The sequence below is a fragment of the Sapajus apella genome, unplaced genomic scaffold (genome assembly GCF_009761245.1).
Source record: "Sapajus apella isolate SASKATOON/1434 unplaced genomic scaffold, GSC_monkey_1.0 scaffold19, whole genome shotgun sequence".
NCBI lineage: Eukaryota > Metazoa > Chordata > Mammalia > Primates > Cebidae > Sapajus > Sapajus apella.
The window spans coordinates 3,732,414-3,750,550 of NW_022436959.1; the positions used below are offsets into that span (position 1 = coordinate 3,732,414).

General features: G+C 40.5%; 1 protein-coding gene across 1 annotated transcript in view; it reads right to left on the minus strand.

The window, feature by feature from the left end:
• BMPER (BMP binding endothelial regulator) overlaps positions 1–18,137 on the minus strand; it is a 237,154-nt gene that overhangs the window by 87,763 nt on the left and 131,254 nt on the right. The window contains exons 8-11 of the mRNA XM_032286821.1: positions 15,533–15,642; positions 12,177–12,317; positions 9,233–9,337; positions 5,055–5,100 (exon numbers count right to left, since the gene is read on the minus strand). Of these exons, the coding sequence (XP_032142712.1) occupies positions 5,055–5,100; positions 9,233–9,337; positions 12,177–12,317; positions 15,533–15,642 (402 nt within the window). The remainder of the gene's footprint in view (positions 1–5,054; positions 5,101–9,232; positions 9,338–12,176; positions 12,318–15,532; positions 15,643–18,137) is intronic.

Below are 18,137 nucleotides of genomic sequence, written 5' to 3' on the forward strand. Positions count from 1 at the left end.
ACTTAGCTTAACACCTCCTTGGCAGGGCTAAAGTCAACACCACAAATTCTTATTCTACAAGCATCCTGAGCTCTGGTTTCAAATTTCCTTGCTTTCCTGAGTTAAGGACAGACTCTTGGTATTAAGGGACCTGGAGTTGCTTACAGCCCTGGAGGCCAGAAACCTTGTTCAAACACAGAATCATTAATTTGCAGAACCTCTGTCAATAGAGATTTCTCATAAAATGGGCCCCTAGGTTACTGTTTCATTATGGGGGTTTTTTCTCCCCCCCAGGGAAATAAATGAAATTGTTATATTCTACTCCTCCTACAGCCACTCTGTTTAATTGGAGATACCTGTACGCATCCCAGAGGGCTTACAGATATGTCAAAACTAGTGTCTGTGGTGGGTGCAGGCAGCAGGCAGGGCCGCTAGGGGAGCAGACACATCAATGCAGCCTGCACACAGCTGGAAACTAACCCCAGGGGAGGTTAAAAAGTCACCTGGCAACTGTGAGCCTCCTCCCACCCTGAGCAGCTGACATCTGATATTTCCTGTTACTTGTGGGACATGTAGTTGAGGTTATTTCAATTAAATGCACATCTGTGCTCAGCATATTCAATTGGCCTCAGTGTTATGTAATCGTGAGCTTGTGTTTCAGGCTGGGATTCTGATGGTTAAGTCTGATGCAGCTACAGGTACAGCTTAATGAGCCTGTGACACCAGGGGCTGGGCATGTATGTCTGGGCTGCCTTTAGTTGTCTCAGCTTTTGTAGAAGGCTGAGAGATTTAATTTTCTCATATACTCAATCTGTCAATCTTAGTCTTTCTCTCTGCTCCTCCCTCCATCCCCCTCTCCCTCTCTCTCTACACACACCTCACACCCACCTTTCTTATTAGTGACAACTCTGACACTATGTATTATTTCCATGTCAGAAAACAGATACCCTGCCAGCAAAGAATTTATCTGATTCAGGTCTCTGTTGGGTGGTTAGGTCAAGATTCCACCTACTATTTGCCAACCCACAGTAAAACAACACTTCACATAAACCAAATGCTACACACACAACAGGCAAGTGGCTTCCCCAGCACCCACCCCGTGCTCATGTGAGCCCAGCTGAGGCAAGGCCAGACTGGCTTTAGGGTAGAGCCTCACACTTTGGCAAGAAAGAGCATTTGCAAGAAAACTTTATAAAGTTTGTGTAGCCCACTTCAAATATTTTATTTTAAGTAAATCATCAAAATAAAATCTAATTATTTTCAGTTGGAAAGGGAGAAAGAGAGACAGTTTCACATTATTAAAAGACAGCATTGCTTTTCGTACTTCCTTCACCTATGATTTTAAGAGGACTTTTGTTCCCCTATTTTGAGAGAATTATTGCTCCTTCAGGCCAATCCTACAAAATAAAAGTTCCTACTGTGGAGAGGACAACAGCGTTGTGCTTCATCTATTGTCTCCTACCTACAGAACTGTAAATCACCATTACTGTTGACTGTTGCAAGGAGTGGTCCATAAGAATGTTCTATACATGTACTTTGAGTTTCCTTTTTGTTACTCTTTCAGAGGTCTGAGACAGTCCCCAGACACTACCAAGATTAAGACTAATCCAGGCAGCAAGGGAGAAATTCTGTGGGATTTTAGAAACAGACAATGCGAAGCCACTACTGCTGAAAATAATGCAACATTCATTTAACTACCACAGGTAACCAAAATAAATTGGAGAGTATTTGAAGCTCTGCAATCAATCCATTTAATTTACGTATGCATGTATGTGTGTATGGATTTATTCTTGCCTCCTTTCAGAAAAGGGCTGGAAGTAGCTTACAAACATATAGACTAAATAGTTGAAAACACGTCCACAGATGTTGAGGGTGTTATTGCTACTAGTACCACAGGTGCTCATGTCTGCATTCACCCATACTGTTTTCCCTATTTGGAATTCCTGTGGCACCCAATTCAGGGTAATTTTGCTCCCCAGGGGACATTTGGCAATGTCTGGATATATTTTTGGTCGTCACAACCTTGCAGGGGATGCTACTGGCATTTAGTAGTTAGAGGCCAGGGATGCTGCTAAAAATCCTGCGATGCACAGGACAGTCCCACAGCAGAGAATGATCTGGCCAAACTCAGTAAGACTGAGGTTGAAAACTCTGCCGTCACATAATGGAGTGTGTGTGTATTTGTGTCCATATATGTGTGTGTGAGAGAGAGAAAGAGGGGGAGTGTATGTGTTTTAATAAGATATAAATTAGTTGTTTCTCTGGCTTTAGAAAACACTAGCCTTTTTTATAGTTTCAGCCTTGGTTTCTCTGCTCTAGAAAGCCATGTATCAAGAGAGCTTCATAATTTACAAAGGAGGAAAACACGTGCCCAAAGGTTTGCTCTGACTCCTGGATATAATGACAAAGAAATTTCAAAGTAGGAGGTCTCAAAGCCACAGCTAAAGGACATCAGAATAAATCTACCTGAATGTGTTATGAAAAACTGGGCATTGCTTAAAAACTGGAAGTCATCCCATCTCTTAACTCAATCTGAACAAATAAGCCTCGCCAAATAGAATGCATTTTACAGCAGTGATGGAAGAACTGCTGGAGAGCAGGAGAGAGTAAACAGATGGAAAGAACACCGAAGGAAATTGAGAAATAGCTATCTGATGACATAATTGAGATTTGGACAGAGAACCACATGCCTGGGCTCCTCCAGCGCTGACTGACCTGCTCCATGCAGGTGTAGAGTCACTGTCCTCCTGGTGCCCCTCCAGCTGGGTGGCTTTCTCTCTTGCCAACTGCCTCTCTCAGTGATAGAAGGCATGAGCTTATTCACATGGTGAACACAATATGGTACTTAATATAACCAGTTAAACGCTTCCTTCTATTTTATCATACCTATCCTTCTATTTTTATTATTTTCTTTTTCTTTATGACGTCACCAGTTTTCTAGATATGGAAAGGCCAGCTCGTAATGAATCAGATAATAATATAATGTAGGTTTCCTCTCAATTATCTCAATAATCACTTATTTGATCCTTGCAACATAAAGTCAGATAATTCAAGATTTAGGTCAGGCTGGTCTCAAACTCCTGCCCTCAAGTGCTCCACCCTCCTTGGCCTCCCAAAGTGCTGGGATTACAGGCATGAGTCACTGCACCTGGCTGGTCATAGGTTTATATGAAGCTGCTAAGCAGTGATCCCACCTGACAACAATGCAATTGGCAGATGTAACAGGTCTGTGCTCATGCAAATCAAAAAAGTTAACTAGAAAATATGAGGCATTCCTATGAGGTCTGTCTCTGCTTCAACTGGGAGACACTTTATAGGGAAAAGCAAACATCTCCATTGACACGGATACAAAGGAAAACTTCATCAATGTAGACTCGATCCTGCTTATCCAGAAAGGAATTAAGTGGAAGGCAGCCTCTGAACTATCCCTAAATAAAGTTTCTTCAGGGTCTCTGGGAGGATGATTAAATGTATTAGATTTCACAAATGTTTTTAAATCAACTGGTGTGTTCATCATAGTTGACCTGTCTTCCCACATTATTCCTGGATTCTATTAAGCCATACTTCATTGGCCTCCTTTGAGTTATTTTATGTACTTCATTATCTTTAAAGTAAACATTTTTTATTACTTCTGTAATTTATTTTTCATTAATTCAACCAGCCTTTTTATCCAATATGTAATTGTTTAATAGCTCTCTGCTTCTAAAAATAGTAATACATAGATAAATATTATATTTAATAGTTTTATATAAATACACACACATATATTATAACCCTGCATATATATTATCTAAAGTCACTAATCAATTAAAAAATAAGAGTTTAGTAATTCTAGTAAAATAACTCTGTTTTAGAGAAGTGCAAAAAACAAACTTGTTCCCATGTGAAAGCTGCTTTCAACTGTCTTCCAGCTCACTTCTCTAAACATAACTGGCTTATAAAATACACTGATAGATTTTATGACTTTGTTAATCCTACTTATCATACATGGGAATTAATTTGACATTACTAATTCCCCTCTATCAGTGAGACACTCCAGGAAGCTATCTCAAAACCATATGACTTTCAAGAGGACTAAGATGGCAATTTGCTAATAGATCTAAGCATGTGACTACATGTGGGGATGATATGAAGCTATTGCTATGCTCTGTCTGTATGATAAGTAGTACAGTAGCAGATGACTTCCAAAATAGGCCATGCTTAGAAGGAACTTTCAAGAATTTAGTTAAAAATAGTCATGAGTCATATAACAACATTTTGGTCAATAATAGACCATATATAGGACTGTGGTCCCATAAGAATATAATACTGCATTTTTACTATACCTTTTCTATTTAGATACACAAATACTTACCATGTGTTACAATTGCCTACAGTATTCAGAACAGCAACATGGTATCCAAGTTTGTAGCCTAGGAGCCACAGGCTATACCATATAGACTAGATGTGTAGTAGGTTACACCATCTAGGTTTGTGCAAATATACACTATGATATTCACACAACAAAATTGCCTGAGGATGCATTTCTCAGAATGCATTTCACATCCTGTTATATGACACATGAGTACAATAAGTTGGCAAAATCACCCAATGACTTCTGGTTTTCTCTCTGCCAATAGCCAGACTGGATGCACCCAGGTGAAATGGTGATGAGGTGGGGGTGAGGTGAGAGAGCAGGACGTGCTGCTGTTTGGTTTTATAATGGGAGAAGGAAAGCCCCTCCTAGACTTTGTATAATGTTTGGTTTTACTGGATAGCATGATCTTAGCCGCTATGGCTACAAATGCTAAAATGCACATTAAGTTATCTGGTTCTTTTAAAAATCTAATCAAACCATTTATATTTTTAATTTCTCACAGCAACAAATTCTGATGGAAATATCTATGTTTGTCTCAATTGTGCTTCTGTGTGAGGATTATAATTGACTTAAAATGTCTGTAGGGAGGTGAGATGATCCCATCCTATATATATCTACAAAAATAAAATGTGTGGGAAACATACACCCCTATTATTCTTGTTGCACTATCAAATTCAAAACAAACACTAATAGCATATTTTCAAAGGAATAAACTTACTTTCAGTGCAAATAGGACAGCATCCTTTTCTGTTGAGAATTTTTCCCTAATCAGAAGAAAAACAAATAAAAGGTTAATATTAAAAAAAAACAGGGTCTGCTGAGGACAAATATCATTTTTAAATCTAATACCAGCTAAACCAATGAAATCAGTTCAACCTGTATTTGAACTCAATGCCCAGATGGTGATGATGATATTGAAAATGAAGTTTCAGGTATCAGGTTCTAAGGCCAGCCAAAGTTATTCCGTAAGCTTTTCTGTTTTTATCCTCCAAGAAATATAATACCTAAACGGCTCACTAGTGTGATTTCTCTCACATGGAAGGAAGATGAAGACAGTTTGGACTCAACCTTTTCATTGATATCCAGATCTAGCCCTCTAGAGACCAAGGGCACACATAAAAATGGAAATTATCTATCAACCTATCAATCCCTACAAGACCTTCTTTCTGTCTTTGTTTGTTGGAGAAGGTTAAACAATAAACTGTAATCCAAGCTCAGGACTCATCAGCACTATGGATATGGGCAATATCTGCGCTGTGGATCAAATTCGGTCAGATTTCTTGTTTCAGGAAGTGGTATGTATCCATGCTGAATCACTGTTATGCACTCAAAGCCAAGGAAGCTGAGAATTTCAAAGCACTGAGTAATGCTTCCTTACCTTTCTGGAAAAAACAATGCCATTTCCTACATTGCACATCTTTTAAGTTTTTTAATGCATGACATTTAAAGGAGGTGGCATATTCTGGACTCATGTCAGAAAATCAGTTGTCTTATCTCTGACTCAATGGTTAATCACAGAGAAAAAGAAATGTGGAAGAAGTTTAACATTTAGGGAGCACTTGCTATACAACAAACGTCTTACTCCATATTTTGCCCATGTTATCTAACATCAGGTTAGTGATAAGGATTTAATGAGTTAATATTTACGACCTATTAAGATTTAATGAACATTAGTGATTTTATAATCATTGTTATTAAGATGTGTAAGAACCCTGTGAGCTGAGTATTTCCCTTTTTATCTGTGAAGAAATTGAAGACATGCAACACAAGGGTAGTAGAAGCAAAAATCAAATCTAATTTTGTCTGTCCCTAAAGGACATGTTCTTCCCACTGCAGAGTTTTGTCCTCTTGAGTCCTTTCTCTTGAAGATAATTTAATGTTTGTTATCTGATATACACCACACTGAGTGCTATGTATTCCTCGTACTTGATCATTGAAATTTCACAATAACCCTCCACATGCAGGCATCCTTATCCCCTGTTTACAGGGAACTAAGGAAACAGAGACCACGGAGAGGTTGCCAAGGCTTATGTCAAAGCCGCACGGCTCACACACTGCTCATTCACTCATTCACTACTGGTCAGTTGCATCAAGAGTAGGCTTAAGTACCCAAAAAGAAAAAGATCATATTGACTTAAAGGATTCTGATTAATTATTGAAGATCTTCAATCAGGTCTGATTTGGTTTTGTATCAGCTAGGCCTAAAATGATACATTAAAGGCTTTGACGACTTTGAATGAGACTTAAAACTTGGCCCCAGCCAGCCAGCCATAGTGTGATGGCATCGCAATATATTTCCATTGACTAGAGCTCTGCTGTCAATTGCAATTTGGCACAGAGGTCTCTTTAGGTTTTTCAATACTGAAAGCAGTTGCAGATGAAGCCAAATGAGGTCAGCTAGGCCCAGGGAATGACGACCCTGAGAGGATTAAGGTGCTCCATCTCAATGCAGCAGGGCCGCCTTAAAGCCAAGGCCCCAACCAAATATGACTACGATTCCCTGCATCCACATCTCAGTGGAAACTTCCATCTCTCGTCTTCAGAAAATGAAAGTGGCAATGATGATATCACTAAATTAGATGGGGGAATAAATCAGGTACAAGCTGTAAAGTTAGAGCACCTGGGTAATATGCAATTAGCTGTAAGACTCTGGTCATGCTGTAGGCTCATCTATAAGCAGGGTCTAGAAATAGCACCCACCTCAGAGGGGTGATGTAGCATTAAATGAGGTTAGTGTTGTGACTACAAAATCTCAGTAGGTATTAGAGATGGAGAGATGACAGTGTCCTGATGACCCAGTCCGCACTGCAGGCCTCATAGCCCTTCTCACAAATGGCACTCCTTTGCCTCTGGGGGAGTTGCAGGACGGGGGCAGGATAGACACGGAATTCAATCATAAAACCCTTCTTCCACAAGAGATACTTACATCTGGAAAAAGAGATACGCAGTAGCCAGGAAAGAGGGCAGGGAATACAAGCTCCTTTTTTTTTTTTTTTTTTTTTTTTTTTTCAAAATTTCCCCAGGCAATGCAGGGGAGGGGAATTGAGTTTTTAACAAGATTTCCATGGTAGATAGAGCTGAGTTATCTTCCAAAGACCTCCTGCTGGCCCCTGAGAAGGGAAAGTGTGAGCTGGAGGAGTGGTTGGAAGGATGCCTAGAAACAGAAAGGTAGCCCCTGAGGCAGGGGCACCCACAAGCTTTGACAAGGCCTGGAGGGGGTGGGTGGGGCAGGGAATGGCCTCTGCTTGAAGGAATGGATGCCCCTGGCCCAAATGTGGTCCACAATGATGAAAGGCTAAAGAGACACCAGTGACATAAAGAATGTTGACCTCCTCCCACCACTAGCAAGAGCACAATGAAAACCATCAATCCAGTTACAAGTGGCAGAACTCAAGTGAAGCTGGAAACTCCATGGCGGCCTGCTGAGGCTAGTTACTTGAGCCACCAGGTTGGCACAGCATCCTGTTTTTGTCTTGTAGAATAAGGAAGCCCATTATTACTAACATGTGCTGCAAGAGTTCATTAGCAGGGAGGGTTCCCGGAGGACTGGCATAAATGATGTGATCCCATTTTTCCCAATGAATATTTATAAGCAGACCCTGTTCAAGTCTACTTATTGCATCTTCTTTTTTTTCCCCTTTTATGGGAGGCTTTCAGTTTTATGTCTGAGGCTTTTTAAAGCAAGACTAATTAGGTTTTTTGGTTTTTTTTTTCTTTTTTCCTCTCCTCTTTATTCAGTTGTGCAATAGCAACAGCTGTTGTTTTTTTGTGCCTCATTTGGCACTCAAGTAAAAACAGCAACTTTTTGTTTATAATAATAACAGATGAGAATAAAATTAAAAGCTGTCTATAACAGAGAAGGGAGGACATGTCCTGAATATATGGATATATTTTTTCAGTCAAGTGAAGGTCTTGAATAGGTCTGACATTTTCCCAAAATGTATAAAACTTTAAAAGGTTTCAAGTTGCTGAGGTGAATTCAATGAAGCTCATGCTTTAGAAGATAATGGTTGCTTTATTCAGTGTGCTGGAGCTATGGGTTTTTGAAAAGAGCTATTTCCATAAGGATGCGATTTCCATTTGGGGCTACAATGGAGGCCAGGGATAGAGAGAGAAAACTTCAGCAAAGAAATTGGGGATGCTGTGAGGCAAGAGAAATCCCTTGGTGAAGAATTAATAAACAACCACATGCTACTTTGAATCGTTATAAGAGGAAAAACTCTGATCTGACAAGGGAGAGAAAAGAGGAAAAGTCAAATGACAGTTACAATGTTAAACAAAACCTGGCAAAAGAAAACAAAGAAAGAGATCTTACAGGAGTTGGAGAAGTTTTACAAAATGAATTGGGAGAAGTCTATAAGAAATCAGAGGCCGGGCACGGTGGCTCAAGCGTGTAATCCCAACACTTTGGGAGGCCGAGGCGGGTGGATCACGAGGTCAACAGATCGAGACCATCCTGGTCAACATGGTGAAACCCCGTCTCTACTAAAAATACAAAAAATTAGCTGGGCATGGTGGCGTGTGCCTGTAATCCCAGCTACTCAGGAGGCTGAGGTAGGAGAATTGCCTGAACCCAGGAGACGGAGGTTGCGGCGAGCCGAGATCGCGCCATTGCACTCTAGCCTGGGTAACAAGAGTGAAACCGCGTCTCAAAAAAAAAAAAAAAAAAAAAAAAAAGAAATCAGAATTGGGACAAGAGCAAAGCAAAAGCTATTTTCATGCAAGGCTAACATCTGCAAAGAGAAAGAGCAAACACTGCAATGGGCATTTGGCTACTCAGGAATGTGGAGGCTTTGGGGAGCTGGAGTCTGTGTTCGGAAGATGGTATGCGACCATGTCACACACAGGACATTTCTCTAGACACCAAGGTAAAGTCAATCTACATTCCAAACGTACCTGTGGGCAGCTACTGATGGGAATGCACTGCTTGTTGCGACACTCCGTCCTGCCTTTCACACAAGCACAGATGGTACAATTGATAGAGGACCACATCTCTCCATCCTACAAGAGAAGGCACAGGATCCTGTCAGTAGCTGGAGGATGACAGGGCTGAGGCAACAGACTGTGATTTCTTCATGGAGGAAAGCATTTCTGGCCCTGTGTGAAGATTTCAGGTTGTGTGCAAGCGTGTGTGTGTGTGTGTGTGCCCCCTCCTGGATATAAAAAGAATTGTTGGCCCGGAACAGTGGATCCCAGCACTTTGGGAGGCCAAGGCAGGTGGATCACGAGGTCAAGAGTTTGAGACCATCCTGGCCAATATGGTAAAACCCCGTCTCTACCAAAAAAAAAAAAAAAAAATTAGCTGGGCATGGTGGCGCGTGCCTGTAGTCCCAGCTACATGGGAGGCTGAGGCAGGAGAATCACTTGAACCCGGGAGGCAGAGGTGACAGTGAGCAGAGATTGTGCCACTGCACCCCAGCCTGTGACAGAGAGAGACTCTGTCTCAAAAATAAATAAATATATATGTACAAAAGTTAGCTGCACGTGGTGGCACGCATCTGTAGTCCCAGCTACTTGGAAGGCTAAGGCAAGAGAATCACTTGAACGCAGGAGGCAGAGGTTGCAGTGAGCTGAGATCTCACCACTGCACTCCAGGCTGGAAACAGAGTGAAATTCCATCTCACAAAAAAAAAAAAAAAAGAATTTTTGTGTGTTTAACAAAATCATATTTATGTCTTATTGTCATGCATTGTTTATTTAGTTCCACCCTGGGGGAAAACCAAGCATGAATTTTCATACATGAAAAAGTGACAGGAATCTAATTTTCCCTGGTTTGATAAGACTGAAATATTTAAGTCAACCCAGGTACCAATAGTTAATTGAGATGTCCAGAGGTGGTTAATCACTAGATGTGCCATGGTTCCAGCCCATACAGGACATGCCTAAAACACAGGCTAATTCAAATGACTCCCAGAGCTCCGACAGATACTTGATGGGCAAGTCACTGAAAATGCAGAGCTTAGAGAGAAGCCTCTAAGTGCCATGCACATCCTGTCCCTGCCTATCTAGTCCTCTCCTCTCAAAAAGCAGGGCAGCACTTTGGGACACATTTCCTAGACTAGATCCTTGCTCAGACAGAAGGAGTCATTTGAGGGATTTCTTTCACTCATGAAATGTGTAATCTGTGAATGCCAAATGCCACAAGAAGCCCTTGTTACCTCTGGAGGACAGGCAGGGATGTGCATCCTTGCTTGTGGGTAAAAAAGATCACAGACAACAGAGTTGGGCCTGAAAACAAAATAAGGGTTCCTTCCTGGGCTTGTAGATTCAAGCAACAGATTTTTGTTAAAAACAGAAAAATAGTTCAGATCTTTGATGACTCCCCCTCCTCGTTCCCTTCCTGACTTTTTGAAGCTATTTTAAGGACCGTGTACCCTCTAGTGCCTTTCAAGAGAGAAAGACCTAACTGGATCTGCCTTTAAAAACACCTGACTGTTCCAAGTGCTGTGAGTACACATTTCTAGGAATCCACGTTTCTGTGAATTATTTTAAGCCTCATTCATTTAAAGGAACTGTTTTACAAGGTGACTTAAAAGTGCGTTGCACACAGCACCATAGTGAGGGTGGAGCTATTTCATCTGGGTATTCTGGAGACAGAGGAGGGGACTTTATATCAAGAGGACATACGAGCATCTCTGAAAGCCTGGTGTAGATATAACACACGTGTCTCCTTCTTTACTGGGCATGACACCTTACGTCTTTTTGTGTGTGTGTCCTCAATTGTTTTATCTTTTCTAATTTATTTATTTTGTTTTATTTTTAGTTCCAGGGTACATCTGCAGGATGTGCAGGTTTGTTACATTGATAAATATGTACTACAGCAGTTTACTGCACCTATCAACCCATCACCTAGATATAAAGCTCAGCATGTATTAGCCATTCTTTCTAACACTCTCCCTCCTCCATCCTACTCCCCAATAGGACCTAGTGTGTGTCGTTACCCTCCCATGGCCATGCGATCCCACTTATAAGAGAGACCATACAACACCTCATGTCTTCTTACTGATCCCATCAGAACCAAGATCTCTCCCTCCAACTACTTCAGTGTGATAGGAAGTCTGGCTCATTGCAGAGCTGCCACAACCAGCTTGATTCTAAAAGTCTTGATTCTCATGGGCATAATGACTTGACACCTTAGGTACAGAGTGATCTGACTCCTTCCACCCCTAGAGAAAATAGGCTAGATGGGAGGTACTTTGGACAAAGCCAACCATCTTGCATTTTGAAGTTTAAATGGCCAATGCACTGTTTCCCACTTGGGGTCCTCAGAAAACATTGTAAAATACACCTGAGATTGATATTAGATGGCCAAAAAACAACCTCTTCAGTTCAGCTGGGCAGAGCTCTCTCACCTGGCTCAACTACTGTGCCGGCCACGTATACTATGAACATCCTTATCTGAATATCTTCCAAATGAGACAATCTCTCTTTGAAAACATGGCTTTGTGAAAATCTTTTGAAAGCATCAAGCTGTATAGATCCATCAGGACCTTGACAAGGATCATCACCTTGACAAGTGTCATTGAGCGACTCCAACGAGACAAGGTACTCCCAGGCATTCAGGCAGGTTTTACAGGCTTAACATATTTCAGCAAAAATATAGCCAAGAAAAACATCTTTCAAACGGTTGATTCTGTGCCCCTATCTGCACTTGATTCTAAATATATATGTACATATAATACTGTAATGTAAATAGATACCTTCTATTAATATATGCACACATATACATTTGCATTTGTATATAGAAATTATGAGATAACCCAATCTGCATCTTGTCTGGAGCTCTTTAACTGTTAGCATAGTAACGCAGGAGTTCCCATGTGCTTGTCTCGTGACATACCCGGAAAATCTTGTTGCCAAATTTGCACACTTTGATGTCTTCTGGCGGCACTCGTAGGAGGCACTCTTCACAACAGCCCTCCTTGCCTTGGTCGCAGCCACCAGGGTGGGAGCACTTCTTCTTGCAAACCACAGTAGAGTCCTAGGGGCCCAAAGGCAAACTAGAAATTAAAAATGATTTTCACCTCTACCAAACGTCCCACGTGGCCTTCCTTTCACAACCCATAACTATCTGTATTAAAACATAGTCTGTAGGTATCATATTTTAATTTATTGCAATAAATCTTTCATTCACTTCAAAATATGATTTGTTAAGTATCTAGACTAGAATATGAGGGCACTGGGGAAACTATGGCCTGCAACCCCTACCTCCCAAAGGTTTATGATTTCACGTTCTAGAGACTGAGGAGCTCACTCCACCAGCATGTGGCAAGACCGCCCAGCTTACCACGAGCCACCAGTTTCCTTCTTCCTGCCCTCTGCTTCTTTGCAACCTGCACTAATAGTGCTCTCTTGGGTTTCCTCCATGGCTTTATGCCACCTTTTGGAGTTTAACATAAAGGCACAATATCTTTGGTCAGACAGTAAAAAGTAAGTGTGAATGCACCACCTCGGGACAAGATTTCTCAAGTGTGTTCTGTGCTCACAAAAGAACTGAATGTTCAGTTTCAGAACTGGACCTGCGTTCCAGAGCTCTATTGGAGTGGAGTTACTCTGACCAGGCCATTTATCCACTGAAGATGAAGAGTTTATGTCATCTGTAAGTTAAAGAGGTATGATTGGATTTCCAAAAAAAGTGCTCTTCTGCCTATTGCTTCTCAGGTTTACTGTGCCTCTTAAATGTAAAATACCTGGCACATCGAAAATACTATAAGCCAAATTAAATTGGAAAAAAAATCCTTTGTCAAACTGCATATTCTGATTTCTTATTTAAAAACAAGGGCACTCACTAGCTGTCAAACAACGCATACTTCATCATAGATCTCCCTGCTTTCATTGTATGTGTGTGTGTGTGTGTGTGTGTGTGTGTGTGTGTGTGTGTATAGAGAGAGCTTTATGTACATATCATTACAATGTGGTACCTAGCACTGTGTTAAGCAATGATAATATGAATACAGAGATGGATAAATGTACTGTCCTCAAGGGGTTCCTCACAATGTAAGAAGGGAGATAACCATGTGATCAAACAAACTGCAATTATAATATGGTAAACAAAACTAGCACAGGTGTAAAGATAGCGAAGACCAGGGGAAAATTACCTATGCAGGTAAGTCAGGAAAGCCTCTCAGGTTGTATGACACCCGAAATAGGCTATTGTGGATGAAGAGGCATTTGCTATTCAAAGTTAAAGACAGTAATAACATTGTTGGTAGAGGAACTGTCAAATTTGAAGGCACAAAGATCAAAGATCTGAAACCATTCTGCATGTGGAGAAAACTACAATTGACACTTGAGCAACATGGATTTGAACTGCATAGGTCCACTTACACTCAGAACTTTTTTCAGTAGAAGTTATATTAAGTGTGCCTGCCTTTCCTGCCTCCCCTTCCACTTCCTCTGCCTCTTCTACCCCTGAGACAAGACCGACCCTTCCTCCTCTTCGGCCTACTCAATGTAAAGAAGATGAAGGCCTTTATGACAATCAACTTTCACTTATTAAACAGTAAATATATTTTCTCTTCCTTATGATTTTCTAAATAACATTTTCTTTTCTCTAGCTTACTTCATTATAAGAATATAGTATGTAATACATAGAACATAAAAAATATGTGTTAATTGACTGTTTATATTATTGGTAAGGCTTTCAGTCAACAGTAAGCTATGAGTTAAGTTTTTAAGGAGTCAAAAAGTAGATATGAATTTTCAACTATGCAGGGAATCGATGCCCCGACCCCCATATTGTTGAAGAGCCAACTGTATTAAACCATATTCAATAGGTTCCTGCACCTGCCATGGAAATCATGAGAAACACTGGATGGGAATACTAGAGAGGGAAGCTCAAAGCAAAGAGAAAATAATACTGATTACTCAAAATAATGGCAGCTTGATTTTTCAAACATTTAATATCCCCAAGATGACTGTGAATTCATTCTCTAGTAAAACAGCCTCTTGGAGGAAGAGTATTAATTACACTTCCTGCTAAGCACTGGGATGTATTACCTAGTCATCTCCCAAGGAATCCATGAACCCAAAGCATGGCAAGTATAACTAACTCCCATTCATGGGATGACTGGCTTTTCTGTGAGCAAGAGAATTGGGAATGTGATATATTTCATCAAAGGCTCGGTATCCCCAAGAGAAAGCTATCACCTGTGAAATTTTTAGTGGAGAGAAGTCCTGAAGATAACGGCCAAGGCGAAAAGGGGGTGCCACACATTTAGCAAAAGGTAACACAAACCATGGGAGGAGGAAGAAGCTTCTGGAAGGTATTCTCAAACTTAGGAATTACTCCATGTTTGGTGTTCAGGGGAACGGACAGTTCAGCCCATACCAAGCCGCCCCCTGAAGTGGTGCATGCTACTGAACAAAGCATGCCTAAGTAATCATGAACTACTGAGCTCTAATCACAGCTACTGACTCATAGATGACATTGAGCACAGCTCCCTTCTTTCTCTCTCCAGACCTTTAACTATTGAAAACAAAACAACAACATCCATTACCACCAAAGTGCATTCTAAACTTGTCAGACAGATGTGATTCATTAACTCACTAATGAATAATCTTAAAGTCCTCCCTGATCAATGTATTTCTTCTTGGTTTCAAAAACAAATCACTGCATAAGTACAGTCATTGAATGTGTGATGTGTGTCCCTTTAAAATTCTGAAGCTGTGGAATTCTTTCTTTTCCAGTAATTAGACTTCTGGTTGCCTCTTGAGAAAAATGAGCAAAGCTTCAAGAAAGACATGATACAATAAACAACATGTACATACTCTCTTCCTAAACTGGCAGGTTTATCCTGTGATGAACTGTAAATCCATGCCTTTCTCTTCTCTTAAATGTGGTTAAAAGCAATTTTTATTGCCAGGTGTGTTACAGAATTCATCTTGGATAATTAGAGCCAGAGGGCACTGCCATATGTATTTGTCTGATTTCAGAAAATCCTCACAATAGGCCCTCGGAGCCTGATTCTCATTACAAGGAGCTAACTTCTTGGTCCTTAGCAGATGACTGAACTATAGCGTGGGTCCTATGTGTAAAGTGCTTGGTGACCTTGAGTATGCTTTTCTTGTAACATGGGATCATTAATGCTTCCTCCCAATAAATAACACACCGTTGCCTTTGGCTATGGCTGTGATGCTAATACTGAAACCCAAACCCTAACACTGTTGGACCACAGCCTCTCAGAACCACCTTACCCTGCAAGTGCAAACTGTGCAGTTATCATAGAGAAACGAGGATCCATTGTCATAAACATCACTTCGAAAGAGGCAGCTCCCAAAAGGAAGGTCAAACACTTTCCTCTGACCTAGAGAGAAACAGAAGTACAGTGTAAGTGGACAGAATCAGGGATGTCCCATTTTGTCATCAGTGATTCCATCATAGGACCATTATACATTCTCATAAGACCAGGTAAGGTAAGTCTGGAGCACAAAAATAGAGCCTAGGGTCAGACAAGTCTGAAGAATCCCCAGGAGTCACGAGTTTGGACAAAGCTTGTTAAAAAAAGAGTTTGATTCCACAATGAAGCTTGTAAGTTCAACAAATCTATAATGTGTTCATCACAGTAAACCAAAATCGCTAAGACATGAGCTCCCCTCATGAAGCTCACAGTTTGGTGAAAAGGCAGATTCATCAAGATTGTTTCAATACAACAGTAAGGCAAGTTCTAGAAAGAAGACGATCTAGAAACTGTGGGAACTGGGAAGTTAGAGAAGAATTCTTAGAAGACAATGACTGTGGAGCTTCTTAATAACAAGTAATATTATCTAAAAGTTGGGTGTGGGTCGGGGGGAGGGGTGGGTGGAGGTAAGAGGAGGCAAGGTATCTCAAGAAGGTCTCCAATGAGCAAAAAGACCTAATGAAATATTGTTTGCTATGGTCTGAAAGTTTGTGTCTCCACAAAATTCATGTGGTAAAATCTAATCACCAGTGTAATGGTATTAGGAGGTGGGGCTTTTGAAAGGTGATTAAGTCAGGAGAGCAAAGCTGTCATGAATTAAATTAGTGCCTTTATAAAAGAGGCTCCAAAGAGAACCCTCATCCCTTCCACTACGTGACAGCAAAGCAAGAAGATACTATCTATGAGCCAAACAGCAAATCTGCTAGCACCTTGTTCTTGGACTTCCCAGCCTCCAAGACTGTGAGAAATAAATTTCTGTTGTTTAAAGGCTACACAGTTTATGGTATTTTATCAGAGTAGACTAAACAGACAAAGACAGCATCTCAGTTATGAAGTTACATAAAAGAATAAAGGGTGAAGCTAACCCAAGGGGCACACAGAGGCACAAGTCAAGTGTCCAGCCTTTCATAGGCACAGTAAGTATCTCTGTAGATACTTGGTTTCCCCTGATGTGAGGACTGGATTGGTGAACAAAAGGACCAAAACAGCAATCCCAAATAAAGAGTACAATTGAATTTCCTCCTTTCTTTTAGCATTTGAGTTGCTACTCCTTGAAGCACATCAAAACACCCCTGCAATGTTACTTTAATTAAAGACTAAGTCAATTCATGTTCGCTTATCAAATTTCTATTCATACCACTCTTTCTTCCTGTAAAAAGGTTAATAGCAATTTCTGTTTATCAGTTGGCCCAACGGCATGATCAAAATACCTAAACATACTGAATGCTGTTCTGAGAATTAGAGTTGTTGGAATAACTGTCAGTAGGAGTCAATAAAAACGTGCTTCCTATTGTAGCCAACCTCAAGGCCAGGAAACAATACAGATGCAGAACTAAATCATTAATTTGGTTCTCACTACCAAGAGCAAACTTGTTGGCCCGCAAAAGATGGAAGTGAGTTATAATTTGGATCCTATGTATGGACTCCCTCGTGACCACTGAGTATTATTTCTCCAGGCCCCACCGACTTCACTCATAAAATGGCATCACCAATACCACATTGCCGTGTCACTACCTCTTACTACAGTGTTAATATTAAAACATACAACCAAAAACTTTGTCACGGCTAGACATGATTTAGCATGGTGATTGTTAATTCCCCAACTAACACAGGTATTATGTGCACACCCAGGTCTTGTGTCTGGAACTTCCTAAGAACTGACATACTAAATTCAAGGAGTATCTGCCAAATAAAAAAATTCATCCTTTCCCTACATATTTCTCTAAGGAACCCAAATAGGTTTACCCTGAAGTAGCAGAAAGCTGTACACATCCTGGATCACATGGATTTTGCCCATCCATTATAATCACTTCTGTCTAATCATACCTTAATTTTAGGACATTATAATAAAAAATATGACTGAGCAGTTATTTTTTTGGATTTACTATAAAAATGATGGTAAAGTCATTTTTTACTACTTTAAACATTATCATCCTTTTAATCAATCCATCAGATGTATTTCTGTCCTTTAATAATTTAAAATATCTCTGCTTCAATTGAGTAGTTTTTTTTAATTGTGATAATCTGGTTTGCCTTTTTACTATCCTTTATCTACATGTGCTTCATGTATTTTGTAAGTGGCCTTAAATCCTCATTGGCAAAAGGCAGAATATAAATAAATAGATAGTTACAGAGCTCTCTGTAGAAGCTTCATCCTCCACCAATCAAAATGCATCTTCTTCATGGCTGAGCTCACATTGTTTCTTCGGAGGCCCTTCCACCTCTTGGAGCTAATGACCTTTTCCTGCATTCCCATAACCTGTTACCTATACTACCATTATAGCAGTCAATATTGTTGCACAGGTGGGATGTCGGATGGGTCTATTGATCAATTGATTTACTGATTGATTGACAGACTCTTCAATGTGCTTATCCCCCTGAACAAATGTGACAATGCCTTA